The 23,596-nt window shown below is 49.0% G+C and overlaps 1 protein-coding gene across 2 annotated transcripts in view; it reads left to right on the top strand.

The window, feature by feature from the left end:
* Nucleotides 1–23,596, top strand: part of TRAM2 (translocation associated membrane protein 2) — a 76,041-nt gene that overhangs the window by 41,994 nt on the left and 10,451 nt on the right. Inside the window, exons 3-7 of one of the 2 annotated variants that reach the window (XM_087438710.1) lie at nt 14,555–14,739; nt 15,222–15,338; nt 21,175–21,233; nt 22,469–22,553; nt 23,161–23,231. In XM_087438710.1, coding sequence (XP_087294836.1) covers nt 14,555–14,739; nt 15,222–15,338; nt 21,175–21,233; nt 22,469–22,553; nt 23,161–23,231 — 517 coding nt within the window. The remainder of the gene's footprint in view (nt 1–14,554; nt 14,740–15,221; nt 15,339–21,174; nt 21,234–22,468; nt 22,554–23,160; nt 23,232–23,596) is intronic. The other variant, XM_087438711.1, reaches the window with a different exon arrangement.

Here is a 23,596-nt window from a genome sequence, read left to right as displayed (position 1 = left end):
TAATTTACCATGAGAATGTATCGTCCTGGGGGTCACAGCAGTTGACGTGTGTGTGACCAGGGCATGCCTTTATTATAGGAGGGGCCTGTTTGTAAAGCCAGATCGTGATCAGACGATGAGTTTGACACTTTCTCGGAGAAGTCAGCAGACAAGTCATATCCTGAAAGCATGCCTCTCACAGCAAGGATGAGAAGCCTAGACTGTGCTCCAGGGCTGCCCTTGGAGGTTCTGCGCATAAAGAGCTTCCCTCTGTCAATCATACCATGCCTTCACTTGTTTGTTTTAAATAATTAATTGATCAATCCAGACAAATATTTGTGTGCCTACTGTGCACCAGGCCCTGGGTGTAAAGTGATTTGTAAAACGTGTCTGGGGCCCGGCCCCATGGCTTAGCGGTTAGGTGCGCGTGCTCCGCTACTGGCGGCCCGGGTTCGGATCCCGGGCGCGCACCGATGCACCGCTTCTCCGGCCATGCTGAGGCCATGTCCCACATACAGCAACTAGAAGGATGTGCAGCTATGACATACAACTATCTACTGGGGCTTTGGGGGAAAAAAAAAAGGAGGGGGATTGGCAATAGATGTTAGCTTAGGGCCGCTCTTCCTCAGCAAAAGGAGGAGGAGTGACATGGATGTTAGCTCAGGGCTGATCTTCCTCAGAAAAAAAAAAAAAGGATTCCATTAAAACTCGTCTAATCTCTGACTCATCGAGCTTGACCTTTGATTAGGGAGGGAGAGATAATAAAACAAGTACACAATAAATAATTATAGTTTAGTGATAAGGGTAGTGAAGGAAATATACAAGGTTGTGTGATAAGGAAAAAGAAAAGGGTGATGACAGAAGATGATTCTGAGAAGCTGACGTTTGAGCCGAGTGTGTGTGGGAAGTTGTGTCGGAGGGATAGAAAGGAGGTCTGGGCAAAAGGAACAATGTTCCAGGCTTAGGGATCAGCGTGTGCAAAGGCCTCAGGTGAGAAACAAACACATTGGCATGTTCTAGTAACTGAACGAAGGCCAGGGTGACCCGAGCCAGCTCGGTTTTGCATTTTTCTGGGGTGGGGTTATTGAATTCTGCTTCTGGAATTCTCCTCCGGGCCACACAAGGCCTGGGTACAGGTGAAGGTGCATTATAGTCCATACTGGATTGAGGAGGTTTCAGTTACTTTGGAAAGAGAGGATAAAGTATTGCTCAAGAGCCTATCTTTTGTTTAAATCTTGCCATTCGGGGCTATTTGAAATATGACAAGCAAATAATCAAGAGAGACAACGGAATCGGAATAGCCTGCTTAATTTCGTTTTGAGCTCCTTAATCACGCACCCAGGATGGTAATATTTGGTTTGTAAGTACTGAAGGAAAGCAAACTTCTCGTGGGAGAAAGTTCACAATAACGGCTCTGTTGAGGCTGTGATTTTTAAAATCCTCCCCCAAATCTCTTTAAGGCTGGAAGTGCTCGGGAAGGTATCCTTTTTTGCATAACCTGGGTAAATTCTGATTTCTGAGGTTTCTTCTTTAAACAGCGTGTAACTTGTTCGACTCCATATCTAAAATTTGAATTTCAGTAGAGCAGTGACTATCCCCAGACAAAGCGGTCTACCATCTCCAAATCCCGTGTCCTCCCTCGCTGAGGATCGCGTTCTACGGAAAAGAGCTCGTGGTGATGTCGTGTTTCCTCGCCTGCTCTGCTTCACCGCCTCTCCTTCTCTCCCCACTTCTTCAGCCCCCAGCGTTTGTGTATCAGGCCGCGGTGACAAAGCACCACAAACTGGGCGGCTTAAACTCAAACTGGGTGGAGAAATTTATCATCTCACAGTTCCGGAGGCAAGAAGTCCACAGCACGGGTGTCGGCAGGGCCACGCTCTGTCTGAAGGCTCTAGGAAGGGTCTGTCCCGGTCCTCAACCCTCGCTCCTGGTTCCTTGCTTGTGGCAGCATAACGCCCATCTTCGTGTGGCATTTGCTTCGTGTGCTTGTCAATCTCTGTGTCCAAATTCCCCCTTTTTATAGGGACATCAGTCCTGTTGGATTAGGGGCCCATTCTACTCCACTGTGACCTCATCTTAACTAATTACATCTGCCCTTAGGTGATTTCCAAGTAAGGGCACATTCTGAGGTGCTGGGGGTTAGGACTTGAACATATGAAATTTGTGGGGACACAGTTCACCTCATGACACCAGCTATCGATGTATGATTTTGTCACATTATAATGAGCTAGTTCAGAAGATTAAGCTCCGTTCAGAGCTAGGAACTAAACAAGGAGACGGCACAGTTGCACATCCTGGTGGAGAGCCTGCCACGCTGTGTCCTTGTGGTTTTCTTGAAGGTGGACAGCGATGAAGCAGGAAATGTGCCTTGTTACCAAACCCCCTCGCTCCTTATTCCCACCTGCCACCCTGTTATCTGCTAAGTCCCTCAAATAAAATCCAGGACCACCAGTTAAATTTGAATTTCAGATAAACAGTGAATACTTTTTTTGTGTGTGTAAGTATATCCTAGATTATGCATGGGACATGATTATACTAGAAATTATACTTTGTTTATCTGAAGCTCAAGTTGAACTGGCCATCCTGCATTTTATCTGGCAACTGTACACCCTGCCCAGCTCTGGCCAGGAATAAAGTGTCAGGTTTCCGGTCTCACCATTAGACACTCTGAGTCTTTCTGATTAAAATACCATAAACTATCTAGTATTATGGCCAGAAATATACAGAATGTAAAAGCTCAGCAAAGGATAGAGGTTTGATCCTTTCCGTAGACAGACTCAAGGCCTGCTGGCTTCCCTTCTGATCCAGAACAGGTGACCCCAAACACGCTAAGCATTTACCAAGTTGTTTTGGGTTGTGCCACTAATTTGCTGAACTGTCTTGTGCAAACCACTTAATATCTCAGTCTCCATCCCCATCTGCCAAATCGAGGCCGATGGTCACTGTCTCAACCCCAGCGTCTCCTGAAGACAGGAAGCCCTGCGAGGCCTCCGGTGCACTTGCTGCTCAAACTGTCCGCAGACCCGCACCATTCGCATCACCTGGGAACTTGTTAGAAATGCAAATTATCAGGCCCCACTGCAGACCTACTGCTCCAGAACCTTCGTTTTAACATGATCCTCAGCTGGTTCCTGTGCCCGTTAAATCTGAGAAGCACTGCTTTAAGGGCCCTGGGTGACAAGCTCCAGGTGGGCTTTCAAATGACCCGGTGCTTCTAACCCCACAGGTGAGACAGGGAAGCCTGCTAAATCCAGAACTCATTTGCATCTTTCTGTTCTCTTCCAATTTTGGTTTTTCTATAACTGTTTGGTCTGAGGTGGGGAGTATCAGTGGGTGGCTTTGGTTTCGGGCTGGGCCCGCCGCTTCCTCAGAACTCATGGACACGTTTATAAGGCAGTGTGGGTAGGAGTTGGTAGCTTTCATTTTGCTGAGCCCACCCGCGGCTGCCCACCCAGAACAAGAAGGCTGAGAGTGAGGACTCTTCAAGAGGGGGGTTGCTCTGCAGTAATCAAATGTGACAAGGACCCATCCGCTGGCTCTCTTGGTCTCCATGGTTCTATCGCCACCAGCTGCTGTGTAGCATTTTGCAGCTGGAGATGAAAACCCCGGGGGCCTCCCACACCATAGCTTGGCCGTTGTTCTCACGGCCCCTGTAGGATGAGACACACTGTCTCGTAAAAAAAACCTCAGACAGATGGTTTTAAGGTTTCATTCGGCCAAAGCCTTTTGTCCAAAGCTCAGAGTGTGTTTTTGTTCCCTGTGCTGGCCGGCGGGAGTTCATCTTGTCTCATACTTGTGTCATGACCTTGAAAGATTGGCACCACATAGCAAACTGAGCGCCTCTTTGTGAGATGAGCTTGTAGGCAACAAAAGAGAGAAGAGATAGGTGGGCAGCGGTGGCTCTGGAGATGGAAGCCTTACTTGATTACAGACGAAAGCTACCAACCAGACCTGTAGCCTCTCCAGCTGGAGGAGACCTGAGACTCCTGTAGCTCGGCCTGATCCTTTTACACCAAGGGGACTGAGGCGCAGAGGGTTGATTGACATTCCCAGGGATACACCAGTAAGGGCAGGGGAGGGGCTGGGCTGCTCACACCCCATGCAGCACTAGGGCCCAGGGAAGCTGTGGGAAGGTTGGTTTTCTCAAATGGGGTGGTGGGCAGAGGGGGGACTCAACCAGGGAGGCAGAGACCTGGCTCTGTTCCAGTCCCTTGGGCCAAACAGCCACTAAGAAACCCTTTGACCCTAAGGTCCTGTCTATGAAGGAGAGAAAATAAACCAGAGTCCTCAGTGTCCCCGGCCTTATTGGTCAGCCATCTGAAGAAGTGGGAGCCTCTGATCCAGGACTTAGGGCCAGCCCTGCACTTGATGTTTTTCCCCAGTAAACAGAAATTCCATATTAAACTTACTGTCTTAGTCCATTCAGTCTGGGTGGCTTATAAACAATAGAAATTTATTTCTCACAGTTCTGGAGGTTGGAATCCAAGCTCAGGGTGTGGCACGGTCAAGTGAGGGCCCTCTTCCAGGTCACAGACTTCTTGTGGTGTCCTCACATGGTGGAAGGGGCTGGGGAGCTCTGTAGGGTCTCTTAGGTACTAATCCTATTCGTGAGGGCTCCACCCTCGTGACCTAAGCACCTCCCAAAGGCCCCACCTTCACCCCCATTACACTGGGCGTTAGGATACCAACATGTGAGTTATGGGGAGACGCAAACATTCAGACCATAGCACTTATTATTTAAGTGTAACAATTGTGTGAAAAAGTGGACAAACCATAAGTGTTGATGAATTTTCACAAAGTGAACACATCCATGTAGCCAGCACCTCAGGAGTGTCGCCTTCCAGCCTAGACTTGACTCTGTCCAATTCCCTGTTACAGCCCAGAGAATTTACCCTGTTCAGTGTGACCTTCCAGAGGTTGAAGTGGGTAGAACCCCTGAGTTGCTGGGCTGATTGTTCATCAGCCCAGATGGGCAGGAACAGCGGCCAGAACTCTGCCAATGGCTGCTTTGAATTGCTGCCTCCTGCTGCCTTTCCCAGGGTCTCCCCTCCTGGTGGATCCTCCTTCCCTTCCCTCCTACAGACCCTCTGACCTGGACCCCACCCCTCATTTTACTCCTTCCCATTCCCTTTTCTCCTGATCAGATCTTTTCTTCTCCCATCTAGCTAGGATAATTTTTTTCTTACTCAGTTGTTCTTACTGAAATAATTTTTGTCCTTAATTTAATAATGGGCTTGTTGACATTGTTATTTTAATCCAAATTTTGAAAAAAGACCATGATTTTAGACTTTTTTGGTATGTGATCCTGAGGCATTATTTATCCTTTATGACTCTCAATGAATTAATAAAAGAAAGTTCACCCCTTTCCCTGCTGTCGGCCTTCTTCACGTGCTGCCCGTTGTCCACTCAGGCTGGGTGTGTGTGGAAGCCTCAGCCGTGTAAACCGCAGTGGGGCCGAGCGTGTGCCTGGCCCCAAGCAGTTATTGCTATATTTCTTTCTTGAAGGCCAGAGGGAGGATTACAGCCTTATAAAAAGGAATGGAACATCAAGAAAGCTATTCAGGAGCTAGGCACTTTTATTTCCAAATTCTCTTTAACACTTCTCTCATTTTCACTACATTTCTCATTTTTGCCACATTTTTACATCTTAAAATGATCCTTTCCTTGTTTTTCTACCTTTCTGTAAAACTGGAGAAAATATATTCCAAATCATGCAATATGGGGTTAGAATGGTGACTTCAAAGATTCCTCAGCTAGATCTTCAATTCTCTGGGCAGCCTGGGACGGAGGGAGAGGGCATATGTGAGTGTGTGTGTGTGTGTGTGTGTGTGTGTGTGTGTGTGTGTGTTAGTCGGCTTGGGCTGCCATGATAAAGTACCACAGACTGGGTGGCTTATATACAACAGAAATTTATTGTCTCACTGTTCTGGAGGCTGGATGTCCAAGATCAAGGTGCTGGCAGAGTGTCAGGGCTGTGAGGGAAGGATCTGTTCCAGGCCTCTCTCCTTAGCTTGTGGAGGGCTGTCTTCTCCCTGTGTCTCTTCACATCCTCTTCCCTCTAGGCGTGTCTGTCTGTGTGTCCAAATTTCCCGTAATAGTGACACCAGTCATATTGGATTGGGGCCCACCCTAATGACTTCATTTTAACATGATGACCTCTGTAAAGACCCTATCTCCAATTAAGGGCACATTCTGAGGTGCTGGTGGTTAGGACTCTAACATATCTTTTTCGGGGGAGGGGTGCAGGGGAGCCATAATTCAAAGCATAACAGCCAGCGTGTGTGCGTATGAGGACCATGATAGTGCTTGTAGTTCAAATGCCACTGGCCACATCTTCCAGGCTGGGAGGCCACGGAAGGTGTGGCCTGGCAGCCTGGGGAGACGGGGCAGGGGTGGAGGTCAGAATGCTCCCCTTCGACGCTGTGTGCCCCCTGCCTGTCCTCAACCCCTTTCTTTTCCCTGGCACCTCAGGGAGCAGGCAAGCCTCCAGGGTTTAACCAGTGCACTCTCGGTGTGATCTGAAGGGGAGGCAGGAAGCAGAGAGAGGCCTGGTGGGGAGACGGTGAGCTTTGGCCTCTGGCATCAGCCCCATGGTTAGGGTTCTGGCCCACCCCTAACTAGCTGCAGGTCCTGGGGGCTCAGTCACTCCTGGTCTCTGACTGCTGTGTCTGTAAAACAGGATAATACTCAGGATTCCTGTGAGGGGTACAGGATGTCATTTACCAGACGTGCTTACTACAGGGCCTGGCAGTGAGCAAGTGGCCCATAAATGGCTTAGAGTTGTCGTTTGTGTTATTTGTCCTAATTAAGCACCCTAATGGGAGTATTTTTGTGTGTCTGTTTCATGGTGACTGTTCTGTTCTTTTAGCTTCTGATTCCTTCTGTTGGAAGCAGTCATGATGATCTCATCTAGTTGTGTAGCACTGTACAGTTTATAAGTCAGCTATCTATTTCATCCTTACAGCTTTGTGAGAAAGGGTAGATGGTACATCCCCATTGTCCAGAAGCGGTAACTGAGGCAGAGCAACCCTGGATCACATGATAGGCAAGTGGCAGCTCCAGAAATGAGCTTCAGGTCTTGTCATGCCTGGTCTGGGTCCCTAAGGGAAAAAATAGAGAAATGAAGTAGGGAAGACACCACTTTTAAAATTTTATTTGTATGAAGCAGGAAGAATTTGAAGATTTATTTATTAAAAAAAATATTTTTTGAATAGAAAATACACAGGTTTAAGTATGAACCTGTACGAAAAGTCAGAGTGAAAGTCTTATTCGCAGCCTGCCCCCCGTTCCTTTGACTCCCATCCCCTGTGGGTCTTCACTGTTGTCCCCTGTGTCCCCTTCCAGAATTTTGTACCTCACCTTCCAGTGTTTCTTTATGCAAATACAAATACATATTTTTCTTTTCTCCCCTTTCTCACGTAACAGCTGGAATACTGTGTGTTCTGTTCTGTACCTGGCTTTTTTCCACTAAGTACTGTATCCTGGATATCACATCTTAGCGATATGTAGAGTGTTGTCATTTTCTTCGGAGATTTTACAGAGAGAGAACGCGTGCTGTGACGTGCACACGTTCTGAAGAGTACAGCATGATGAAGTTTTACCCGTGTGTACGCCCATGTAACCATCACCTCCATCGAGATGCAGCGCCGCTAGCTTCCTCGTGCCCCTCGGCGTCAGCAACCCCTCCTGAAGCAGCCACTGTTCTGCCAAGTCTCCTGACCAGTTTTACCTGCTCTTGATCTTCATTTCTGTCTGATTTTTTAAAACAGCTCCGTTGTGTACATCGGTGCTTCTTCAATGTTAGCGTGCGTCCGAGTCACCCGGAGATGCCGCGACACATGAACTCCTGGGCCGTACTCTGAGTGTCTGATGCACGAGGCCCTGGTAGATACGCAACAACGTGTATTTCTAAGCACGTTCGAGGGTGATGCTGACGCTGTTGGGCCACAGCCACACTTGGAGAGCCCCAGTGTATTAGAACCATGGTTTATTTAACCAGTCGCCTATAGGTGAAAGCAGCTCGAGTCGTTTCCATTAGTTTTTTGTTAAAAACCGTGCTGCAGTGCATAACCTTCTACACGTGTCATTTGGAACGTGGTAGGTACTGGCTATAAGATAAATTCCCAGAAGTGGACTTGCTGCATCAAAGGGCCGATGCATTTGTAATCTGGATAGAAATTGCCAAATTGCCCTTCCAAAGAGGTGGTTCACTTTGCATTCCCACCAGCAGTGTGTGAAAGAGAGCCTGTTTCCCCCAAAGTCTCCACAAGAGTGTGTTGTCAAGCTTGGATTTTTGCCAATCTGATAGGTAGGAAATGGTATCTCATTGTAGTTTTAATTTGCATTTCTCTTCTGTGTAAGGTTGAGCATCTTTTTAAATGTGTAAGGGCCATCTTTGTTTCTTTTGTCTGTGAATTGTCTGTTCATATCCTTTGCCCATTCTTCTGTTGGATTTTTTATCTTTTTATACTCAAGTTCTAGGAGCTCTTTACAATTAGCAAGATTAGCTCTTTGTTTATGATCTGAATTGTAAATGTTTTCCCCCAGGTAATCATTTGCTTCTTGATTTTGCTTATGGTAGTTTTCTCCTACCTAAGTTCTGGATTTATATATATTGTAAAAGATTCGAAATAATATGAAAACAGAGGTGGCCATCTGCACAGAAACCAATAGAAAGTAAATTTTACAAATCCACATTTTCAATGGCGAAGAAGGAAACTGAGAGAGAAAGAAGCATCCAGGCTGTGCAGTGATTCTCTTTAAACAACCGATTTTTCAGACAAAGGAGAAGCCTCGTTGGCAGATGTCTGGACTTGAAGGAGATCTGAAAGCAGATGGGACTGCAGCAACCAGGGGCCACCAACCAGCTCAGGCCACAGGGAGGAGGTCAGAGAGAGACTGCCCAGTAGTATTGGGATGAGGTGGGAACATGTAGGAGCAGACAGGAGAAGCTGTTTACAGGTGACACCAAAGGAAACAGGAAAATATCTATTAGTCATAGGAAGCAAAACAGGAGGTCAGTAAGAATGTTACTCCCAAAAAGGGCCAGCCAGTAACAGAGGTTGTCAAAACAGCCAACGCTCTGATTGATTATTTTAGCTTTCTTTTCAAACTGTAATCAGAGATAAGCAAAGCAAGTGTCACTTTTGATGGGCGATGGGATAACTCATCTGCAGTGGGAAGATCATTATTGAAAGTGCTTTCTTCCGCAGCTGGGTTAATTCCCACAGGAGGGCGTATTGACATACTCCATGGGGGTGTGTAGGAAGAAGACTCAGAATATTGGTGTTGGAAAGGTGTCAGGGGTCATCTAGGCTGGAGATTGCAAATTGGTGGCCTGTGGTCATAGTTGGCTTACAGATGTGTTTTCTTAGGCCAGTTTGGTGTTGGCCCATAAAGTGTTTTTAAAATTTTTGAATTAGTCACCAACATTTTTAAATCAGATGATTTCATGTAAAGATCTCTCTCTTTGCTTTTGAAATAGCAAGAATCTGTCCACATGGGGCTGCACCCCTCCCGTGGCCACAGTAGCTGAAAAGCACCTTCCCCACTCCCTCCTTCACCCCCTTGGGGCATGCACTCTGCAGTTTTCCACAGTCACCACTCCTCTCTAGTGTGTCCCTGGCATTGAGACTACCTGTCAGTCGCCATTTTTCCCAGTTTTAACTGTTATTTTTCTTTCAGTAAGGTTAAAAAAGAAAGTGGATGTTCCTTTCTCAAAGTGGAAATGTGAAAGATAGACCAAGAGGGCGATACGTTTAAGGAAAAAATGGTGGAAAGTATATTATGGAAGTGAAGACTATTACCTGTTTAATGCAGCGGACCGCTATGTGGAAATGATCTGTCTTAAGACACCTGGACCACTTTGCTCATTTTTGTGACCCACCTGGTCTCTGCAGGCATTTTGCTGTGACTTGTGACCAGAGTCACCTCCCTGGTCTGATGGCTCAGAGACGAGCGGAGTCGTACTCTTCTCAACACTTGTAATATGTTATCACCGCACCATTGCCGTTCTTGTTGAGAGCTCACGTGAGACAGGGGCGGTGCTGAAAGAGGGGAGCTCCAACTTGGGTAATGAGAGGATTTTTATAAGAATTAGTGAGCAATCCAAGATTTAAAAAGAAAAAAATCCAAAACATCAATTTGTTGCTAGCCTCCTGGGAGAACACAAAGCTCCAACCTCCATAGCTCTGTGGGAAGCAGAAGGAGCCAAACGAATTTCCTTTCGGCTCAAAAGCAGGAAGATGGCAGATGAGGGGAAGCAATGGAGAGGATTTGAGTCCAAGCACAGCTGTTGAGTGTTTGCGTGTGACTGCACTTGTTGTGACTGCAGGAGAAAGAGATCAAGGGAGTGGCTTCTTACCAGTAGGGACGTAGCCCTGGGAGGGTCTGACGGCCGTGTAGACCTGAGGTGGCTTTTGGTGGCTGGGCTGGGGTGCGGACACTGGGAGAGCTGAGAAATGGCCCATGTCACTTAACTTCTGAACCTGTTTCTTCATCCACTTTCCTTGCCCATCTCATGAGATGGTGATGAGGATCAAACAAGATAACACACTGTAGAATTCTGAAACCGTGGAGGGCTACAGAGTACAGATGAGATTCCAGAAGGAACTCGTGAATCATCCCAGAGCCAGTCCATCAGCTGGTTCTATTGATTCCATCACTCACAACTCTCCAAATGTATCTTCTGTCCATTGCTCTGCCACCAACCTAGTGCAGGGCGTCCGCTGCTGTACCCCCCGGCCTGGAATCCCCGCAGGCGCCTCCTAACTGCTCTCCCGGCATCGTTGCCCTACTACCCCTGCTCCATATGGCAGGAAGAGTGATCTTTATAAACACGCATGTAACTAAAATCCTCCATTGCCTTGTTGATACATGTCTTGCCATGACCTATAAGGGGGCCCTTCGTGATATGGCCTCCCACCTCTGCAGTGTCCCCCACCCCTGCTCTCCAACTCCACTCCATCCCTCTACTGCCTGAAGCTTCCCCGCAGGGGCTCTGCCGTCACCAGCTCTCTCCCCCTGCACACCTCAGCTTCTGCTTCCCTTTCCTGTCCCCTCCTCGACCACCCTCCGTGGGGCTGCTGCTCCTTGTTATTTCCCCCTCGGCCTTCAGTCCACGTCACAGCACTTATCACACCTGGCCGCTAGTGTTTTTTTTTTTTTAATTGTGGTAAAATACACATAACATAAAATTTCCCATCTTAACCATTTCTAAGTGTACAGTTCGGTGGTGTTAAGTATATTCACGTTGTGGTGCAGCGAACCTCCAGAACTCTTCATCTTGCAGAACTGAAACTCTATACCCATTAAACCTCAAATCCTCGTTCCCCCTCCCCCCAGCCCCTGGCCACCACCATTCTTCTTTCTGTTTCTGAATTTGACTGTGCTAGGAAGCTCCTGTGATGGAATCATACAGTATTTGTCTTTTCGTGACTGGCTTGTTTCACTTAGCTTAATGTCCTCTAGGTTCATCCATGTTGTAGCAAGTGACAGGATTTCCTTCCTTTTTAAGGCTGAATGATATTCTATTTTATGTGTATACCACCTTTTATTTTTCCATTCATCTGTTGATAGATGGGTTGTTTCCACCTTTGGCTGTTGTGAATGATGCTGCAATGAACATGGGAATACAAATATTTCTTTGAGACCTTGCTTCCAATTCTTTTGAGTATATACCCAGAATTGGAATTGCTGATCATCTGGTAATTCTATTTTAATTTGTTGAGGAACCACCATACTGTCTTCCATAGTGACTGCGCCATTTTACATTCCCACCAGCAATGCACAAAGGTTCCAATTTATCCGCATCCTCACCAACACTTCTTTTCTATTTTTTTAAATTATAGCCATTCTCATGGGTTTGAGGTGGTATTTCATTGTGGTTTTGATTCGCATTTCCCTAATGATAGTGATGTTGAGCATCTTTTCATGTCTCTGTTGGCCACTTGTATGTCGTCTTTGGAGAAATATCTGTTCAAGTCCTTTGCCCATTTTTTAAGCTGGTTGTTGGTTTTTTGTTGTTGGGTCGTAGTTCTTTGGCCTCTGGTTCTTAGGTGTATGAGAATTTGGTGTGTACTTGCTAACATCTACCGGCAAGGCTGTGCCCACCTTGTTCCCTGCCGTCTCCCCAGCGCCCATTGTAGAGCCTGCACATGGTTATTGGCTGATGAACAAACATGCCTGTAGCTCTCAACAGCGAAGGAGTAGAAGAATGTCTTAATTCGTGCATTCATGCTTGTTTTGAGGAGGATTTAAGGCTCTGGTCACCTCTCTTTGGAACCATAGCATTCGTGGTGAAGAATGGCAGGTGACCCTGAATAGCCTTTACAATGGACAGATCAGTCTAGATGGGTGTTATTTCACTGCTTTTGGACTGCTTGTTTGTCGACTGTAAGTCCCATTTTGTCTAATAACGCTGGTCCTGATGGTGGAACTGTCCATGTGTCCTGATGGTGGAACTGTCCATGTGTCCTGATGGTGGAACTGTCCATGTGTTCGCTTATTTTATAGTTTCAAAATATGCTGCCATCTAATTAGTGTCCTTTGACCCTCCCTTATGAGGAAGGCAGGGAAAGTGTACTGCGGCCTCACGGGTGGGCAGAGCAGAAAGGAGAGGCTGAGTCACCCACCATCTCTCCTCCCACCTCTAGTGTCTGTCTTCTCCTCGGTCCTCGGTCCTCCCTGACTCCCCCCCCAGGTCTCCGCCCCTTTGGTGGGTCAGCCCCAGGTCTTACCAGTTCTCTGTCACTGACAGCCCCTCCCTCCCTCCCTCTGTCTTCTCCTGCTTCATTCAGGCCCTGTGGTTCCTCACCTGGATGGTGGTTCCTCACCTGGATGGTGGCGAGAGCTCCCTACCTCGTGTGGACCTGTGGGCACGATGCTATTCACTGCTGCCAGAGTAAACGTTCCAAAACCCCAATTTCATCATTTCCTATGGAATTTGAATTCTTTGATGTTTCCACGTTGCCTTCAGGATAAAGTCCACACCATTCACGTGGCACCCAGGCTCTTCACAGTGGCCTCAGCATCCACCACGACTGCCGCCCTGGCCGCCCCAGCCCTCCAGCCTCTTTCCCTGCAGCCTTTCAGACGCTGCCACCTCTGCCTACGATGCCCCCACACCTGACTACCCCGACTTATCCCCGAGTGTCAGTGTCATCCTGTGCATCCTGACCTGCTGCCCCCCACCTCCGCCCCAGCCGGAGTCGGGCCCCCGCCTGCCCTGGCTCGCTGTGTCTCTGTGTTTACTTCTTGGTACCGCGTGCCCGTGTGTAGGTAGTTGTACATTTCTTTGTCAGTCTCCTCGCTGGGCTGTGCATTCTGAAGCTGGGGCGGTGTCTTTTATCTCCGTATTTCAACAGTTGGCCCAGTGCCTCTCACAGGGTAGGTCTTTGTGGAAAGGAGGAGGGAGAGGAAAAGGGAAAGTTTGTCTGATTTCAAAGTTCATGTGCTCACTGTCCCCGCCACCCCCTCTCACCCCGCCCACCATCACATTCTCCCAGTCTAGGGTGAGGGAGGTTATGGGTTGACTCCCAGAGTGGCCCAGTCAGCAATTCTTGGTTCCATGGCCACTCTGAAACTCACCGACCCCGGCCTACCTTCTGGTAAATGCATCCTGGCGGAGAGGGATGACTCATGTGTGTGACTCAGCCTGAATGCAGCACAGCTGGAAAGGCGGCCCGTGTGTCTGCCTGGGGGAGGAGGGTTTAGGGAGCAGCAGAGAGCCAGGCCCTGTTCAGGAGCTCTTGCAACCCTGCAGCCTGCTAACTGGAACGAAGGTATAAATCCTCCTGTGTGCGTGGAGAAAGAGGCTGTGGTAACAGAGCTTTACAAGTCTTATACAGCTGGGATTCTAGCTAACTTATTACTGTTAAATAGTATTTTAATAAACTTCCACTTATTCCGTGCATACTATGGTTATAGGCACTGTGATGAGCATCTTGCATATGAATTGTCTCATTTAATCCTCACAATAGCCCAATCTCAACAAGAATAATAGCAACTTCATGGATAGCAGTTACTATGTGCCAGATACTGTTCTGAGCACTTTGCGTTTATTAAGTCATCTAATTCTCCCAATGACCCTGTGATACAGGAACTGTTATCCTTATTTTACAGATGAGGAAACTGAGGTACAGAGAGGTCACTCATAGAGGTGTTCTAAAGTCACACGGGAAGTAAATGACAGAGCTGTGATACACACTCAGGCTTCTGAGTCCACATACTTAACCCCTATGCTGTGCTTCCTCAATAAAGTATAACTACAGTGCCATTTTATAGAGAAGGAAATTGAGGCTCAGAGAGGTTGGTTACTTATCCATAGTCACACAGCCAGGGAGTGGTGGAGGGTGGCAGTCTCCAACCCTGGGCTGTCACCACTGCACCCTCCTGCCCAGGCTCAGGAGATGTAGTCATCACGATATGCAGTGGGCTTGGTTCTCCTTAGCCTGCCCCGTTGGTGCCACCCAAGGGCCAAGTCCACAGGTTGGGTAGGATTCTAGGGAAGGAACTCTTTCTTCTAAGTCTAGGGTTACAGCAAAAGGGAAGCATTCGATGGCACATTCTGTTTCAGATCTCTCTTCAGTTTTGGGTCCCAGAGCATTTGCTCCCCCCAGGGACGCTGACGGGGCTCTTGTCACCTCCACAGACAGCGAGACTGTGCACTACCACTACGGGCCCAAGGACCTGGTCACAATCTCGTTCTACGTCTTCATCACCATCATCTTGCACGCCGTGGTTCAAGAGTACATTTTAGACGTAAGTGATGTGTCTGGATCCTGAGACAGAGATCGGGGGGCTGCTTGGAGGAAACTGCAGCTCTGTACCTGTTCACCCCCTAATTTGTGTGCCCTCTTTGGTCCTGTTGACTCCATGTCCCTCACCACACTTTGGTCTCTGTCGCTCTCACAGCCTCCTTTAGTCAGCACGTGGGACGGCAGTATTTATCGCACGGGAGAGAGCTGCCCGGGCTGTGACAAGATGGCGTCCTTGTGGGTCTCTGGTACATAGCATGATGGGGGCGGGTTTCTTTACATCTAGGCTAAAGACATTAATCTTGCTTTTTCTCAGAATGCTTGCCTTGAACTAAGCACTGTATGCACACAGTAGGCTTACACTGAATAACTTGGATTATGGCTGCCTTCAAACTTCAGCCCTTTCGTGGGGAGAAAACAGGAGTCGATGCCTGGTACCAATACACTTTTATATTAATATGCAGGATTCTCTTTATTATTTTTTAGAAAATCAGCAAACGGCTTCATCTCTCCAAGGTTAAACACAGCAAGTTCAATGAGTCTGGACAGCTGGTCATCTTTCATCTCAGCTCGGTGATATGGTGCTTCTATGTGGTGGTGACGGTGAGTGGCCCTCGGGACTGCTGGAGGGGCTGCCAGGCAGTGGGTCTCTTCGTGGATTGCTAATGAGATGTCTGCGAAGGGCTTAGTGAGGAAGAAAAAGAGTAAGGGGCGGTATGTAAACTTGGGGCAGTTTCTTAGAACTGAAGCTATTTTTGTAGCCTCGTGGTATTTGCAGTGAGAGAGAGGCCAAACTGTATAGATGCCATTTTATAGCTGGAGAGTCACCTTGTCCAAAAATAAACACTTGTTATGGCTGTAATGTGGTGTTACGATAATGATACTGTATATCTACATAGCACTGCATCGTTTTACAGGGCCCTCCTACAAATGCTATCCATGAGAGAAATTTTATGTTCATTCTGGTACCCGTGTGATGGATTGAAGAAACCCAGGCTCAGATTTCACAGTGTGCTCCTGATCACCTGGTTTTTATGTTTTGATTGGCCCTGAGCTAACATCTGTTGCCAGTCTTCCTCCTTTTTTCCTTTTTTTCTCCCCAAAGCCCCAGTAGATATTTGTATGTCATAGTTGTACATCCTTCTAGTTGCTGTGTGTGGGACACCACCTCAGCATGGCTTGATGAGCCGTGCTTAGGTCTGTGCCCAGGATCTGAACGAGCGAATCCTGGGCCACCAAAGTGGAACTCGAGAATTTAACTGCTGCGCCACTGGGCCGACACCGATCACCTGGTTTTGAAGTGTCAAGGACAGGGGTTGGACTTGAGGGTCTGGTTCCAAATTCAGCACACTTTCTGTTTTATGACTTTGTCCTTCTGCGAGCAAAGCCAACACCCCCGTGTCCGTAGATCAGATCTTGTGAGAGCTGACGCCATTCCCACAAAGGCCTAGAGGACCAGACAATTTGTCTACTCCCCTTTCTATGCAATAGGGCTCTTACTTCAAGCAACCTTTGATACAGCAAAATTCCTTCATACGAAGGAACGTGGACAGTCCTTTGGGGTTCGCTGTCACCAGACCAGGCTTGTCGTGCTCGGAAGTGTTTAATTAGTGCACATGAGTACACACACACACACACACACACACAGAGCCCCCTGGAGCGCCGCCTGTCTGTAACCTGGTCTCTTTCTCAGGAGCTAGCATTGTCCCGAGAGAAATCCAGGCTCAGGGCTTGGAAAATTCAGCAACCCTGTGTCACCTTTTACAGATTTCCTTCCCTCCCTCCCACTGACCCCTCACCCCCTTCCTCTTCCTCCGTCCTTCAGCAACAGTGAGGAGTTTTCACGCACTAAGGAACTCTGTCTGCAGAGCTGAGAGCTGAATTCATATTCTCAAAGCAGGAGTGACATGTCCTTTTGATTATTGCTTTTGTGTCTATTATCATTTAATCTCACAACAGTTTTCCTAAACAGAACTGTCCTCTCAAGCAGGGCTGCGGTGTTCCTCTGTCCCAGGGGGTGACTTCCAGTGTGGTCTGTGTGAATAGCACCCCTTGGCGTGGTGCAGCGCACATCCTGGCCCTGGGAAGCATAGGTGCTTCTGGATTCCAGACCTCTCCCGAGTGCTTGGCGTTTGGTTCATGGGGCCTCTGGAGACCCTGAACTGCTTTGAGGCACACCGGCCTCAGGGTGCCTCATTTAACTGCTCTTTCAGAAGAAGCATTGCCTCATCTCTGAATCACTTTGACCCTTTCTACCTTACATCCAGACATTCCACCCCAGCTGTGACACATTAGATCGGATTGGAGGCCAACAGCCAAGTTACGTAACACCCCTTCCAGAGTGTGAAATGCTCAACCGCTCTCTCTGCTTCTCTCGGGCCTTCAAGGGCTGCAAAATGGTGATGTTAATTAGTCTGGGAGTGTGTAGCACTTTTCTTGAGGAAGCTCAGAACAGGCTTCTGTTATGGTGAAAGCCAGTTCCTCACTCAACATCTTCCACAGGAAATGGAGCCAAGGGGACCCTGGGAAGCTCCAGTAACCCCAACTCCTAATGACACCAAGTAGCTCCTGGCCCTCACCTGTTCCATGTGAGCCATTCTGCAGGGGATGAAAGTGAACGAAGAAGAAAGGGTAGTTTTGTAAAAGGAGTAAAAACAGCTGGTTTTTTAAAAAATTATATTTTTTATATGATGCAAATTTTCCTTGATTCTTCTCTTTCTTTCATTCTCCACAGTCAGTCCATCAGCAGGTACCGCCAACCCTCTACCTCCAGACACAGTGAGGTTCTGTCGGCTGCTTTCTACCTGCACTGCCGCCCCCAGGCCAGTGGCTCTCTCCAGGAAGAGTTTGTTCCCCTTGGGACATTTGGCAATATGCCACTGGCATCTAGTGGGTAGAGGCCAGGGATGCTGCTGACTCCTACAATGCACAGGACAGTCCCCACAACAAAGGCTTTATCTGGTCCCAGATGTCAGTAGTGCCAAGGCTGGCTGATCTTTAGTCTGAGCTACCATCATCTCTTGCCTGGATCACTGAATATCTTCCTTCTGGAAAGAGGCTCTTTCCACTCCTGTACCCTCCCGCCCTAATCCATTTTCTGCTCAGCCAGCCAGACTGCTCAGCCAGTCATGCATTCCCCTGCTTAAAAGCCCCCATCCCACTGGCAGTGAAATTGTTTTTCTTCCTCACTTCTGTACTCTGGGCCCTGCAGCCTTGCCTGTCTCGTCTCACTGGCCCCAGCCCCACCGTCTTGCCTCTGCTCCTCTAACTCTCCTGGCATTCCTGCCTCCTGGGCTTTGCACGGTGGTTCCTCTGATCAAATGCTCCATCCCCTGACATCTTTTGGCTGGCTTCTTGCCATCCAAGTCGCCACCTAAATGTCACCTCCTCAGGGAACCCCCTCAGTTTATATTTTCTGCACCATGCCCATCACCATGGTGTTTTTTCTTGTTTGTATGTGTATTCTTTGCTGTCTCTCCCACTAGACCCCGAGCTGCTTGCAAGCAGGCGCCATGCTCTCCTGTATCCCTGGTACAGTCCCTGGCACGTCCTAAGTGCTCACTGAATACTGGTTGTGAGAATGAATGAATAAACTGCAACCGTCTTCTTGCTCCAACCTTCAACAGTTTTTAAAGTAACAAATTGATTGTTTTTATAAGCATCATGGATGATCATTTTTTAAAAAGTAAGCAATATGTAAAAGTTCAAGAAAGAAAGCAAAAATTTACTTCAAATCTCTCCCTCCAGAAATAACCAGTTTTATTTTGCCTGTCGGTGGGTGGGATTGGGGTGGGTTCCAGGTGCTCCCTCTGCCTCACTCGGCCCCCTGTGGCCTCAGGTAGTTGGGATGCCTGGGCTCTGAGGGTGTCCCCCCCCCCCCGCCCAGGCCACCCTCAGGTAGCTGCCTGGCCTGAGCTCTGGAAAAGGCTGCTCTCAGAGCAGTGAGTCATTTTTCCTTGGGCCCCCCTGCTCCCCTCCCTCCAGCCCCTCCTGCACAGTCCCCATGGACTGGACATTGCAAGCAGGCAGCATTTTTCTAGGGAGTTTTCTTGGCTTGTTGGCTTCAAGGTCTTGACCTTTTTGTCTCCCAAGTAAAGGGGCCAAGCCAAGGAGGGTTCCTGTTGAAGAGCACAAGATCATCTGGCCTTTAGATTTCTCTCAGTGCTGCTTTCCTTGGCCAGACTTTTTTTTTTTTTTTTTGGTAGAAGTTCCTCTCCCACCTCAGTCCCAGAAGTACCATTTTGCTCCTTAAATACCTCGCTGCTTCCTCTAGGAAGGAACATTCTCATCTCTCTGATTTCCCTGGCGTGAGGTGGCGAGGGTGGCAGACCGTGTATGGCCGTGTGCCCGGGGCCACATTCTGATGTAGGAGAGAGGGATGACAGCAGTGCGGGGGTTGGAAGGCACTCCTCCCACCCCGCAAGTGCCCCAAGACCTTCCACCTCTGTGCATGACCTGGGGAGAAAGGGCTACAAGAGTGAGGAGAGAGTAGAAAGGAGGCCATGAGGGTTTCGGGTGAGACGTCACCATGACTACACTGGTGCATGTGCCTGATTGGACCTGCTGGGTCATTGGGCTAATGAGGGCCTAGGGTGTGGGGTTGGGGCTGTGGATTGTACTCCATGTGTCCAAGGACGTTCAGTGACTTGGCTGAGTGGATCAGCCCTCCATTGGAAATACAACAGAGGATCCGCTGGGCAGTCCACCCAGGGTTTCTCACTCAACCCTGTTGGCCTCCCCCTCCTCCTGAGCACTGCCGCCCCGTGCCCTCAGTCCCACTGTGAACACTGAAGGTCTCAGCCTTCTTGTCAGAGGCACCAGCTCAGTTTATTTCCTGACTCGCTGAAGCAGCCTGGCCGAGGTTGGACAGGAGGTTGGTGGCGCAGCTGAGATTTCAGCAGCACAGCTGAAAAACCATCTCCTTTCAGGAGATCCTTCCTGTCTGTTCCTTCATTTCCCTGTTTCTAAAATGAGGCCATACTAATCTAACCTCTGAGTGACACATAAGAGCCTTTTCTTTTTCCTCAGAAGACAGAAATTTTCTAAAGCATTCATCATTCATTGATTCATTCAACCAACAAGTTTTTATTGGACTCTTGTGGAGTCAGCCGACTCTTGTTCATGGTGGATTGTTTCCTCATGTGTTTTGTAATCTTGGATTATAAACTCATCTTTAGCAGGATTTTATGTGTGAGAATCCTGGACATCCTCCGATGAGAGTATGTCCCAAAGGTATCACTGGCCCACAACACTACTAATACTGATTTCTTAGCTTGGTGGTTCCTGGACCACACAGGTGCTGTAAATTTCAACTCCAAACCCAAACCCAGGTGAAAGTGAACCCGAGGTTACAAATTCTCGCAGGATAATATTTTGTTTTCATCCTGAGTCCAGGGTGAGCAGACATCTTCATCTCCCTGTGTTGGTTGTCAGACTCTTTCTAGTCGACTCTTTCTCTGAGGTGCTAGCCCTTTGAGGGTCCTGATTTTTTGCAAGGGTCTCGCCTCCACCTCGCAAGGCACCAGCTTCTGTCCCCACATGGGCAGGAACACCCTGGCCCTACAGCGCCACCTTACTGCTCTGGCTTTCAGCTCCTTGTCCCTTTTGGGTCCCAGGGGTTTTCCCTTTCTTATTGTGAGCTCAGCTTTGAGTTTAAAAGAATATTTGTTAGATATTATTCAGCATTTCTAGATGTGTTATGATGGGAGGGTTTTCGGGTGACCTGCCACTTTGTAAGAGGCCCAGGGCTAGATGCAGGAGGTACAAAGAAGGGCAAGAAAAGACCCCAGAAGGAAGAAACTTGCAGCTTAATGGAGGCAACTGGCTGCAGTGATGCAGTGTGACAAGTGTCGTACTCATGAGGCCTGTGGGACAAGGCCTCATGGTGAGGCCTGTGGGGTCCTGCATTCTCTTTATTCATGGTGATGTGAAAAGCCAAACTAAGCTTTTCATTTTCCCAGTGGACGGCAGTTCTGGAGTCCATTTGCTTATTCATTCTACAAGCATTTCCTCAGTGCCAACATGCCAGACATAAGAGTAGACACTGTCACATCAACATAAACTGTCACATTTATTTCTAATAATAACTCTGGGAGGGTGAGTATTTTTATCATCATTTTACAGATGAGCCAACTGAAGCTTAGGGAGACTAACTTGCTTGGAGGATGCAACTAGTGAGTGTGTGACCCACGTTCAGACGCAGGGCTTCTGACCCCAGAGCAGGGCTTTCCTACTCTGTCGTGACTCTGTCACAATAAAGAAACCGGCCAGGTGCCAGCGGGTCCCACAGGGAGGTCCTCTGTTTTCACGCTTCCTGTTCCTTCCTCTTTCTGGCAGCTGGGGCTTGGGTGCATCCCTGACCCTGGATCCCTGGGCCTGCCCAGACCCCAGGAGTCTCATGTTCACGTCTTTAAATGCTGTCTCTTCTCGTCCACTACAGGAAGGATATTTAACAAACCCGAGGAGCCTCTGGGAAGACTACCCGCACGTGTACCTCCCGTGAGTATGCTCGTGACTCGGGCCCTGGGGAGGAGCGGGCTGGACCCTGGCTTCCTCCTCCCAGAGTGTGGCCAGAATGCTACAGGGCCAGCTGGCGTGTGGACCGGCTCATACACCAGCCTGTCGCGGCACAGTGCTGTGGGAGGAGACTTGTCTGGGAGCTGCTTCCTCCAGTGTGCTTGACTGGAGAATCCCACGGTGAAGTGTGGTCTGCACTAGCCCCCATCACAGAGGCAATGTCACAGTCAGCTCGGGCTGCTGTAACAGAACACCACTCACTGGTGGCTTATAAACAACAGAAATTGATCTCTTACGGTTCCAGAGGCTGGGAGGTCAAAGCTCAAGGTGCCAGCAGGTTTGGTGTCTGGTGAGAGCCTGCTTCCTAGTTCATAGATGGCCATCCTCCTGCTGTGTTCTCACAGGGCAGAAGCAGAGAGGGAGCTTTCTGGGGCCACTTTTGCAGGGACACTAATCCCACTGACAAGGGCTCTGGCTTTATGACTATATCACCTCCCAAAGGCCCTTTCTAATACCATCACACTGGGGGTCAGGATTTCAACATGGGAATTTTGAGGGGACACAGACATTCAGGCTGTAGCAGGTACCCAAACCACATGAGACAGATAGGGAAGCAGAGTATCTCCATAAAGTTCTCTGGGCTTTGTACCTTCTTGACGACCCATCACGTTGTCACATCTTCCCTCCATTCGTCCATGGCTGGTGATCCTTCAGAGGCAGCATCCCCTTCCTCCCCTGCTCTGTGCCACTGGGACTCCAGGAGGACGGCCCCTGAGCCCGCCTCCCTCAGGAGACCACTCTGCCTTTCCTGAGACCCTTTAGAGCGACAGTAGAGGACTCACAGCTGAGTCACAGCCTGCCTTTGCTCTGAGACGCGTCATTCCTCAGTGTATCTGTGTCGCCATCTTCTCCATTGACGGTGCTCTAGAATCCGCTCCCCCCTTAGCCTGCCCTTCTGCAGGCGGAAGACCCTCCCCTTCTGCACTCTTTCCATCATTTTTGTTTCTTTCCATGGACTTTCTGGCCCTTTAAGTGCCCTCGTCTGTGGAGCAGGGTCCCCAGGCTCAGAGGTGCAGTGCTGTGGCCTCCCTCCTTCCCTGGCTCCTGGACCAGCTCCTTAACAGTCCTGGCCCTCACCTCTCCTTCCTGTGCTCGGCAAGAGCCTGCAGGGACGTTTGTCTCCATCCCTCCTGTGTGACTCACTCCCTTGTCTCCAGCTTCCAGGTGAAGTTTTTCTACCTGTGCCAGCTGGCCTACTGGCTGCACACACTTCCTGAGCTCTACTTCCAGAAGGTACGGAAGGTGAGTACTCACTTCCCCCTCTTGGAGGCCACTCGTCTCCCCTCCCCTCCTGCTGTTCCCAGCGCTGCCCCAGGCCCTTCGTCTAGAAGCACGGAGGTTGGGTGGCGATGGGGACGTGTTGGCGGCTCGAGTAAAGCGCCGAGTCAGAAGTCTGTAGAAGTCTCCATGCAGACCTCCAGGAGAGGAGGGCACCGGCGCCCGTCTCTTTCCTGCCTCCCACACTGGACATGTGGCTCTGGGGGAAATCGAAATCTCATCTTCTGGAGAGCGGCTGGAGAGGATTTTGCCTTTCCCACAGTCTTTTTTTTTTTTTTAATAGCTTCCTTCTGAATTATTTCCAAAAGCCCTGTTCCCCAGTCCCTGTCTCTTCTTTCTCAACCCAACCTCGCCCTCTGACCGTGAACCTGAAGCTGCTGCCTCGTCTGCCCTCAGGCTTTTCAGCGGCCTGATGCTCTGGCCTCTGGTGTGACCTGGGACCCTGGGACCGTCTGTGTTAAAGACATGCGGGGGGAGTGGCCTGGCTCACCCCGTCCCTCTGTGCTCCCCTCTGTTCCTGCGTCTTCAGTCAGGGAAGAGCACGGTCACCGTCTGCTTCTCTCGTTTGCAGGAGGAAATCCCCCGCCAGCTCCAGTACATCTGCCTGTACCTGGCCCACATCGCTGGAGCTTACCTCTTAAAGTGAGCGAGACCCCAGAGCCGGCCCATCTCCTTGCCCTTTTATGTGTGTGCATCTCTCCACACGTTCATTCAATTAGGAGGCATTGATTAGATGACTTCTGTATGCCGGGCATCATGCTAAGACCTGGGAAATACAAAGATGGATAACAGATAATTCCTTTGTCTTTAGCGGTTCATCCTTGGCCTAGTGGGAGAGTGTTACAGACGTAGACCAGCACGGTTTAGCGTGGTGAGCACTGTACTGTGTGTCATCTGCCATGGGAACCCAGACGGGTGACTGACGACCTCAACGCAAGACCGAGCCAGGAAAGCCTTCTGAGGGGTGTCGTGCTTGAACCGTGCGTGGCTTTGCAGGTTGAAGGCAG

The sequence above is a fragment of the Ceratotherium simum genome, chromosome 13 (assembly GCF_057802395.1).
Source record: "Ceratotherium simum simum isolate JZ-2026a chromosome 13, ASM5780239v1, whole genome shotgun sequence".
Taxonomy (NCBI): Eukaryota; Metazoa; Chordata; class Mammalia; order Perissodactyla; family Rhinocerotidae; genus Ceratotherium; species Ceratotherium simum.
The sequence above is the reverse complement of the archived record's forward strand: the minus strand, read 5'-3'. Positions and strand labels throughout refer to the sequence as shown.